The 10934-nt window shown below is 31.8% G+C and overlaps 1 protein-coding gene across 2 annotated transcripts; it reads left to right on the forward strand.

Annotated features, from left to right (window-relative positions):
* Positions 1–1253: 1253 nt before the first annotated feature.
* LOC148309712 (epithelial serine protease-like) lies at positions 1254–8900 on the forward strand. 2 transcript variants are annotated; one of them, XM_088259679.1, is made up of 7 exons: positions 1254–1564; positions 1839–1884; positions 3600–3753; positions 5998–6155; positions 7721–7816; positions 8172–8314; positions 8431–8900. In XM_088259679.1, exons 1-7 carry the CDS (start codon positions 1529–1531, stop codon positions 8593–8595), a joined length of 798 nt encoding a protein of 265 aa, XP_088115805.1. In that variant the 5' UTR covers positions 1254–1528; the 3' UTR covers positions 8596–8900. The 2 variants fall into 2 exon arrangements, with proteins under 2 accessions (XP_088115805.1, XP_088115806.1); XM_088259680.1 differs by having other exon boundaries at positions 1254–1466.
* The last annotated feature ends 2034 nt before the right edge of the window (positions 8901–10934 follow it).

A 10934-nucleotide genomic window follows, 5' to 3' on the forward strand; every position in this document is an offset into this window, starting at 1 on the left:
GAGTAAAAATTAGTTGAGGCGGTGAGACTTAATATGGTAATGGTTTTGTACATCATACAAAATACCTTATTCACAAAATTTTGTTACATTGGTTAAATAGAAAATTCCAAATCATTAAAAACATATTTATGCATTTTTTTTATTATTTATTTAATACTACAATATTAATTTTAACATAAGTAGTTCAGTGCTAGGTGCGTTTAGCTGAGTGCACATTTCTATGAATTTTTCTACAAGTATTTGTGAGCTTGTGAAATTATCCTGCATGTATGAATTTTGTTTGTATGTTTTTTTCTTGGAAACATTTTTGTTTATAAATTGACTATTTGAAAAATCTAATTTTAGTTTTTTTTTTTAAATACATTACATCACAACAGGCGCAGAAACTACATATTAATATTTACAATGCTTTAAAAACATGTTTCCAGTGCTAGACCTATTATGATAGGTTTGCTTGGCACTGATGCTTAGGTACTTGTTTACGAGGGAGAAAAGAACAATGTGATTATATAACTTTATAATTGGGTACATTCCCGTCCTATTTCAACTATGGAGCCCAAGATCCCTTTAGACTAACCGCCGTGTGATTCATATGAAAGTATAAACCTTTACTTTCTCATATTTGTTTTTCAAAGCCATAATTATTTCATGCTTGTAAAACTACCAAATAAAATAAAAGTTTTAATACCTACATATTTTGATATGAATATATCTTTAAATAAGATTCGAATCAGAGATTTTTAATTACATTTCTTCTAAAAATATACTGGTTAAACATTTCATGGACAAAAGATCAAAATGTTGTACACAAGTGTGTAAATTTTTAACAAAAAGCAATTTAAAAGAAAACATAATCTTTAAATTCAATAAAATGACAATGCAGACATTTCTGAAACACAACGTTTTGAGATAATTCTCTCTATCTTTACAAATTTTATACTTATCTGTAACATTTCATAGCAATGTGATAAAAATATATTCAATCTTGTTTTCCCAGCATTCAATCACTTAAGACCATTTTAGATTTTATCTAAAATGTCTGAATGTGATAAAAATACAGGTAAATCATTAAATAACAACATATTTATAATAAATTGTCAGTACTTCTGGTGATATATTGTCAAGATGAAGTTCTTAATAATTTGTATATTATTTTGCATCATATCCCTTTCTCAGGTATCAGATTTTCATTTAACCTATTCCGTTTTAATAAAATTCGATCTTTTAAATGTACAAAAAATTTAAAACTGTCACTCAAATTTTATTGACATACATACTACTTAGTATTAAAATTGATAATTTTCATTTTCTTGTCTCGTAAACAAGTGATAGCTGAGTAAAAAAAATATCTTACACATTTACATCAGTTTAAATTGATAATGGCCACTAGTTCGATTCCTAGGGGGGGAGGGAAATAAATATAAGTGATTATTCACTCCAATTTTTCTTCATATTACCCTTGACTGGTACTGTGCTGATCACCATTCCTTCATGTATTTAACAATCAAGATAACACTGCTTCTATACGATGCAGTGCCCTATGTACCATTGGGTCTGGATAAGGGTTAGAAGCAAAAAGAATTATAAAAAAAAAACATTTAATGTTATCATAGAAATGTAAATAAGAAAAATAATGGAATTTTATAGTTAAAACAATGGTCGAAAAAGTTAATTGTAGAAGTTTATGATGAAAGTAATACCTTTTAAAAATATATTGTTCCAATGTCCCTTGACATATTGATGATAATATTCTGAGGATAAAATATACAATTTTGAAATGAATAATTATTCTCGACATATCTAAGTAAATGAGTTAACAAATTAATTGAATTTCGCAGGGTTACAGAAAATATGGAATAATTACTCCAGAAGAATTAAGCATAGGTAAATTTTTCTTTCTTTTTTACTCCACTTAAAACACAATAAATAATGTTTTAACAATATAAACGTTAGTTTGTCTAAAATCTTAAATCTCTTAAAGGTGTTGAATTTGAATACGCATGTGTTTTGAATTATCTTTGTTAATAAAAATGTAAATGTAGTTTGTTATAAATCTTAAATCTCATAAAATAATCAACCAATTGCTTTGAAATTTTGACACATTTGTCAAATGCGTTTTTTTTTATACTGTGACAAGACATGGGTAACTTTTTATGTCCCCAAAGGCAACATCATCCGTTGAACGTAACAGAAATACACACATTGCACATGGCGAAAATCATACTTCTTGACAGCTGCTGTCACTTTATATTTTATTTTCATTTATTTGTTTTTGATTGCTAGTAGATTTTGAGTATTTTTATTGCTCCATAAGCATTGTGAAATTAAACACGATAGGAATATGTGCCTTCTATTTTCTTTATTTGCATGTAACCAGACTGAGCCACAACATTACATCACCGGCTACAGCTGCCTATGAATAAAAACATTCTTAATGTGATTTTTTAAATATTATTGAAAACTAAGTAGATACATACAGAGCGTATTGTAATATTTATTAATTTGCATATTTTTTATAGTGTAGTTATTATCATTTGTATAGTCACAACAAATAAATAGGTAATAAAAATACGCATTCTCCTTCTGTGCTTAACACATAAAAACAGTTTTTGCTTTTTAACATTTTAAGGTATTATTTTTTTGTGACTGTAATGTAAATTTAAAAAAAAACTATTTATTCAGTCCATTTCTCAACCTTTATCTTGGCACAATTTATATTTAACGATAAAAAAATATTTACATTGCCAGAATCATACTTATACACAGAAACTTATATACATTAGCAGTGTATAAGTTACACAGGCTAGTCTATATAAATTAGTTAGTCTTTGGGCTAGTCCTAGCATGGGTATGCTACTTTTAGTGACCCACCTATTACTTCTATTTTTCCTTTTCTGCAATACCAATATATTTACAATACCTTCCTCATTCTCAATAATTTTCCCATAGCTACAGCAGTAATGTCTTCCGCCTCAATACTTTGTTTGCCTGTGACCTTTAAATTTACCATAATATACATTTTTTTAATGTTAATGATTACATAATGGTAACACAAATGTCACAGTATAAACAAAAACTGTAATATCTCATAAAACACCGAAATAATGTGTAAATCTTTTATATTGATACAATCCTAGAAATAGCTCTTAAGGTGGAGACTGACCGGAGCATTTCGTCATAACATAACGTCGTAATATCGCTCGCGGCCAGCATCACCGAGCATCGGAAACTATGGATGGAGCGCTCGGCTCGGTGTACTGACTGCCTGAATGCTCGCATTGTAACATGTTACGTTACAACGAAATTCTCCGGTCAGTCTCCACTTTTATACTTAAATAAATCCGTGGAATGGAAAACCGAAGACTAGATAAACATGCATGAGTGGCCACCTGATACTGGTGACAAACAGTTACTAATATGTGAGCAGACCACAAAGTGTTAAGCTAAAAAAAGATAAATACTTTATCTAGAACTGATGCCTTTGCCATCATATAATTTAATCACATTGACAAGTTGTCAATTTGATCCGGCGCCTTTGCACCATCTGAGTGTGGATAGAGGTTAAAGAAAAAGGAGAATAACGTTTTTATGAAAATTAGATGCACGCATCATCCAAGGGTCGCCCGCAGTTGCCAACCAATTTCCTCACCAGGTTTACATGGTCATCAGGATGAATGATGGATCCAGGATTGCATGTGGAGGTTGTCTCATCAGCACAAGATGGACACTATCCGCTGGTCATTGCTTAGCTGGGTGAGCGTTAAATAATTTTCAAAAGGATTTAAAATAAAAATTCCATGAAATATAAATTTTGATATTATTTTTTGACATCTCATCAAAGATGAAGAAGAATATGGATGTCTGGGCATTTACGGGGCTAACGACCGTCATAGGCTGGTTTAAGCGGTCACTTTACACACGTGTAACATTCACCAATTCTGCCCATTATTGACAACCACACTCCTCAAATTCTTGGAAGTTCTATATATATGAACCAATTTCGAAACCTTGTTCTTGAATCATTAAAACTTTACTAGAGACATCTATTGGTGAGATGTAAAGAAGGTTTTCACTAAGCAGAAACTCTTATATTAAATAATATGAAAATAACTCCTGTAATTGGAGATAATCCAGATTTTGTAAACAAGTATTTGGACACACTCAAAATGTTGTATATAAATTTTGACACTCAAAAAATTGTTTTTCAACATGTCTTTTTTTGTGCGGCTTAATCCTACTCAAAATAATAGACATTAGACAGGCACCAAAGCATACATCCTTGACTTCAAAACTGTTGTCGGCATTCGATTTCTGCTAATTGTAAAATGAAGTAAAGAAAGATTTATATTTCATAATTTATTTTTGTTATTTCCTAAAAAAAATCTTTTTTTAAGACATCAATAACATTAAAAATATGATAAAAATAAAACCCTTAATTCGCACCCTAATGGTGCATAGGGCACTGTGTCATATAAACGCAGTGTTATCTTGATCGTTTACACATGAAGGAAAGGTGACCAGCCCTCCGCTTCAGGTACCAGTCCATGGTATTTTTTTTGTATATTATTTTTGTAATATGTAATATTCATGTGATCAATAAATAAATCAAAGTTAACCTTACCTTCAAAACATATCCGCGTTGTCATCACAATTTAAATTAATTTTACATTTATCAATTCTGTACATCAAAGTAATAATACTGATATGAAAAAAACGATATAAATAAAAGATAATAAAAAATACATATGTATATAAAAACCTTGATGAAAACAGTTTTTGCTCGTGAACCTTATAAAAAAATCTTTTTATAAAAAAAAATATTAACCACCGGTAATTACTAACTAAATATAAATCTAAATTTGAATCTTGGTCACAACTGTCATCAAGAAAAGGCGATTCGTTTGGCTTGGCCATATACTCCGCATGCCTCCTGAGAACCTTAATCAAGCTTGCCTCTTTTACAAGGCATCAGTTTCGCGCCGCCCAGGACGACCACTGCTGACAATTCGTCGGCAGTTCTCGTCAGAACTTCGGGACGCGGATCTGACTTGGGAAGATGCAAGGGAGCTGGCAGCCGACAGAAAAGCCTGGAGACAGTTTGTGGACTCCATATGATCCACCTAGGGAGCGGATATGGTTTAATAATATAATAATATTTAATTAACTAACCATCACGTGGCTTTGCCGCAGGGGTAGGCAGAGATAATAGAACACCACACCACTCTGTCTTTGCAAACATTCTACGCCTCTTCCACGTTCATGCATCTCCTCATACATACCCGCCGATTGTTTCGACTCCTAACCTGACCACTTTCAAGTATTTGGCATACTTGATAGTGCCAAGTTTTTCTCCGTCTTCCTCTGCATTGACAATTTTCAATCCTTAAATGGATATAAAGCAAACACTGGTAAAAGTAAAAACCAAAAATCTTGCTTTGTTCTTTAGCCTGTTGTCTTCCGCTGCTGGATATGGGCCTCTTCCGTGTCCTTTAATTTTCTTCAGTTTGTTACTGCTTGCAGACAGTTTTTACCCCCCGTAGCAGCTATGACGTCGGACCATCTTTTTTGAGGTCTTCTGACGCCTTGTTTACTCTACAAATATCTTCATCTTAAAATTTTAGGGGTCCATCTAACTGTAAAATCCTTCTCACGTCCATAAAACCGGACATAAGTAAACATAATGCACCTGCCTAAATTGGATCCCTTGTATACTGGCAATCTGGACTAATGAATTTCAGAACTGAGTTATTTTTACATTAAATATTACTCTAAACCAAAAACTATCAGATCCAGAAACAAAATCATTTACTAGAAGCTGTTAGTGTAAATAATTTACATTGTCTTACTAAAATACTGGCCTTTTCCAAACCTGTGAAAATGGAAAAAAATACAGGTTTTACTATACAGCCTGTGCGCATTACGAGTTGCATAAAACACTCTTTCTGATCTCCGAGTAGCAAATTCTATATTTGTAATTTGTATTGTGCTTTTCTCTAGAGCTGCAGAAGCTGACCTCCATCTTGGAAGTATAAGACATGAAACATCTCCGATCATTGCCACATCTAAAAATATCTATGTTCATCCAAACTATGATCCAAATAACTTAAATAATGATCTTGGCCTCGCTGGAATTGCTGCTGACCTTCCAATAACAAGTAATTATAAAATTAATGTATTAGATGTCTCAATGGACACAAAGTAATAACGGGAAAATCGTTCTTCTCAGGAAAGAACACTTTCTATTCCTCATCATGGCACATCATTTTTCAGCAATTTATTTTCTATCCAAGTGCTTAGTAATAATAATAATAAAACCCCTATCCGCACCCCAATGGTGCATAGGGCACTGCGTCATATAAACGCAGTGTTATCTTGATCGTTTACACATGAAGGAAAGGTGATCAGCCCTCCGCTTCAAGTACCAGTCCAGGGTAATATTGAATAAATATTACAGTGAAAAAATCACTCATATTTATTCTTACCCCCCCTGGGAATCGAACCCGGGTCCTCCAGAACGGTAGCCGAGCGTGCTGACCATTACACTACGGAGGCGGACAAGTGCTTAGACTATGGAATAAATTACCTATTCATGTAAAAAATGCATCATCTCTAATGACTTTCATGAAACGACTATCTGTTCTTGGAGCCCTAACTGTCCATCATGTTATTCTTCCTTGGTTTTCTCTGCCTTCCTTCAACTCTTTGTTTGAGGTTTGATAGACAGTTAGGATTCTAATGATAAATAGAAATATCTCAGATGTTTCTTAAAAGTTATTAGAGAAGGTGCATTTTTTACAATGAGAGATAATTCATTCCATAGTCTAACCGTTTGGACAGAGAAGGAATTACTGAAGAACGACGGGTTATGGCGAGGAATGGAAAGTGTTCTTTCTTGGGAAGAACAAAGTGATAGACCATGATCTGAAAAGTATATAAAATTTTCAGCCAGATATTTAGGTGCATTGGGGTTGTAAAAAATATTATAACATAGTGTGAGAGATTGAAGATTTATGCGCTGGTTGAAGTGAAGCCATTTTAGTTCCGTGCGAGAAGGTGAAGCATGGTCATATTTTTTAAAATTGAAAATGAAAGCGATACTTTGATTTTGTAGACAATCCAGACGATTCATAAGGTCGACCTTCGCATCAGTGTAGCAAACATTAGCATAGCATATGGAAGAAAGAAGAATAATAATACATAAATAATGCAATGGTGTCAGTGTAGTATTAATGATAAAGAGACTGGTATATTTTGGAATTAGTATAAAAAAATGCTCAGTCAGTGAAAAACCAAATTACAGATTTATGATCCTCTTCTTAAACAATTATAAATTTGTATATATTATTCACAATGATGGCTTTTTACTGTTCAAAGTTAAGGCAAAAAAAAAACAATATTTTCATTACATTCAATATTTTATAAAAATATTAAATGACTAAAGTACAAGGTGTTGAATAAATTGTATATTTTTTTAAAGAATTCAATACACAAAAGTTATTTATGACATTTTTAAAAAATATTTCATACATATAAATAAATATTTTCATTAATATAAATTAAGATATTCTTTATGTATTTTATCTCTAAATGCAATTAAATATTTTTTTAATATACCTCAAATATAGTAGACTCTTGATTAACCAGGGTAAATGGTAAATAAAAATCTTGGATAAACAAATTTTCCTAAAATGCGTAAAAAACAATTTAAATCTTTTTTTAGCAAGCGTCCGACCTATTCCATTGGACAGGTCAAGTACAAGTGAGACATTTGAAGATATGGTTGGTCTTGTAAGTGGATTCGGTTACACTGCTGATGGTAAGTCTATATAAATTTGAAATACAATCTTCTGATAAATATGATAATATAAATATGTCTGATTAGTTCATTAATGCATGGTTGACAATAACTAAAAGTTATGGCGGCGTGCCTTGATGATGAATGGCAAAGGTTTAAAAAAAGGCACTGCCTTGGTTTATAAAATGGATTGGCCTGAGAGTTTCAGAGATATTCTAGGTAACAAGTGTGATTATTTATGAATAAGAATATGAATCTATACCAGACTGCAGATTGACAGAGTTGATATTCAAAAAATCAGAAAGTAACGTAAGGGTAATGTAAATTAATTATAAAAGAAATATATGATTAAAGCAACATATTCTTTTTTAATTAGGTGGTCCTGCATCTTCCTACTTGAATTACGTATATCTGAAGATCATTTCTAATGAAAATTGCGCTGAAACCTTTGGAGATATTGTTATTCCATCCACTCTCTGTGCTGAGGGGATCTCAAGCCCTGCTCAAGGAGTGTGCAGTGTAAGTGTATACTAGACATTTGTGCAGTACACTATATTTTATTATTCATGGATTTATCGTTGGAGTCCATTCCCATTCGGAAATATTGGAGCTTATCATTATTTTTTTCCTTACAGGGAGACAGTGGCGGCCCGTTGACAATAGGAAACAGTCCAAATGAGAGACTTGTCGGTATTGTAAGTTTCATTAGCAGTAATGGATGTTCTAGTCCTTCTCCATCCGGATTTGTTAGGACTTACCATTACCTTGACTGGATTGACCTTGTTGTAAGCAGTGGTTAGAGCGACTAAATAAAAACAGGCTTTTGATTAATTGTAGATATTACAAACGGGATGAATGTTCATATTTCACCTACAACTCTTGACTGTTTCCAATATCTTCACTTATTTTATGTAAATATTGTGATTTTAGAATTAATGACCATATATAAGTCAAAAACTGTATAAGTTTGAGGCTCAATAGGTTAAATTATATTTCTACGGCTGAAAGTGTCAACTAAGGACATATACCCGATTCCACTGTGAAACATAAACGGAGTTATGAATTCTATATTTTTAACAATCCAATGTTTATAAAACCACATTAAAAAAATACATACTAAAAAATTCCAAAATGTTTTATTTCTGTCAAATAATAAGATTGGTTATACCACGGTATATAAATGTAAATATATGCTCATATTCAAATGTAATGCTCCTATTTGATTGGTAGATAAACAATTTCACAACTTTTAACCTTTAAAAAAGGTTACATATTTCTTTTAACCCTTTTGTTTTACATAATTCGGTCACAAAAATCGAGTAAGTTAACATTAGACATAGATCGTTTGTAATGGACCTGATAGCTCTTAAGATCTTCATTTCGGATGTTCTGAGCAGATTTTTGGTCCTTGTTGTATCGGCTCTTTTTCTACCACGAAAGTCGGGATAGTCGGGTTGTGGTCCCGTGGTTAGTGTCGCAGACTCTAAAGTAAGAGTTTCGCGGTTCGAACCCACTCTACCACAGTTTGATACCTATTTCTAATAATGAGCTGCTTAGGTTCACAGAAATAGTATAAAATTTAAATATTTCTGTAAATAATAAAAACACAAATATTTCTCTTTTTTAAAATGAATAAAAATTAATTATTAATAAAAGTCATGATTGGTCTCACACACATCTTGTAGACTTGTACCTTACTCTTAGTTCATATGTGTTTGTTGCACCACACAATATTTCTGAGATATCCCGACGTTGCAGCTGGTTTGTTAGTTCGCTCTCTGATTTCTGAGTAGAGATCGCTTTCGCTCTAAATTTCTACACCTAAATATCTGAATCTGTCATGACTGCTATTTCTCTCAGGTTGCTGGGATATTGATGAGCTTTTGGTTTTATTTATTAGTTTACTTGTGTTGAATTTTTGTGATGCAAGGTGGAATTTTAACATTCTTTGCAGGTCATCTTCCGATTCCGCCACTAGCATCATAAGCGTAACATATACAGTGGAACCTCTCATAACGAGTTTAATTAGTTCCAGCATCTTAATCAGTAATCGAAACATTTTTTCCCATACAAAACAATGTAAAATACGATAATGCGTTCCAGGCCGAAAGAAAATTCAATATTTTACATGATTTTTTAAAATGTTTATTCAAATATTTTTTTTATAAATTGTTAAAGAGTGTATAAACTTGGGATTTAATATAGATTTAAAAAAAAAAAAACCTAAAAATATGAATTTATGACAAATAATTAATTCCTTTTAACGGGAAATTATAAATTAATGCAAATACAAATCTTTTATAAAAACAAATAATTTATTTATCGCACTTTGTACAGGTAGTGTTTCATAATATTTAGGTTTGTTATTAGTGTTTTTTTAAAATATATGCTTGTAAATGCAATGACGTACCAATTTTTTTTTTAATATTAAATTTTTGCAGCCGTATGTGTCATTGTTTTTCAGGGTTACCAGTTTTTAGCATCCATTGCTAACATTTCAGAATGCATTGTAGTGTCCATCAAAAGCAAAAATAATTGACACTGTTGAAAGCGCTATCTTTAGGGTTATGTATCTAATAATACTATTTTCATAAATATAAGAATATGTGAAAACAATAGATCTACATGCATGTATTTATTGCAACATTACCATTTTTAGAAGAAGATTATTTGATCGGATACGTACATAATTATTTGTGTGTAAACATAGAGTTCCATCTAAGTACAAACTACTTATTGATTATTTATATTCCTCTATTCTTGGTAGTTATCGTAGATTGCATTGGTACAATATTTTTACATGATCCATAATTCAAACTTTCGACTGTTGTAATTGAATTATTGTAATCATATTATTTTTCGACATCTCATCAAAGATAAAGAAGAATATGGAAGTCTGGGCATTTACAGGGCTGACGACCGTCATAGGCTGGTTTAAGTGATCACTTTACACACGTGTAACATTCACCAATTCCACCCATTATTGACAACCACACTACTCAAATTCTTGGAAGTTCTATATATATATATGAACCAATTTTGAAACATTGTTCTTGAATCACTAGAATTTCACCAGAGACATCTATTAGTGAGTTAAAGGAAGGTTTTTTGTAATCATAAACCCAGACAGACACACCGT

The sequence above is a fragment of the Brachycentrus maculatus genome, unplaced genomic scaffold (assembly GCF_059751285.1).
Source record: "Brachycentrus maculatus isolate JH-2025_06_01 unplaced genomic scaffold, ASM5975128v1 h1tg000119l, whole genome shotgun sequence".
Taxonomy (NCBI): Eukaryota; Metazoa; Arthropoda; class Insecta; order Trichoptera; family Brachycentridae; genus Brachycentrus; species Brachycentrus maculatus.

Excerpts from the sequence above, each read along its gene's own strand:
- LOC148309712 (XM_088259679.1), top strand. The coding sequence starts at position 1,529 with ATGCAGTGCCCTATGTACCATTGGGTCTGGATAAGG. Across the intron at positions 7,817-8,171 it reads ATTCGGTTACACTGCTGATG|GTGGTCCTGCATCTTCCTAC; the intron begins GTAAGTCTATAT and ends TTTTTTAATTAG. Across the intron at positions 8,315-8,430 it reads CTGCTCAAGGAGTGTGCAGT|GGAGACAGTGGCGGCCCGTT; the intron begins GTAAGTGTATAC and ends TTTTCCTTACAG.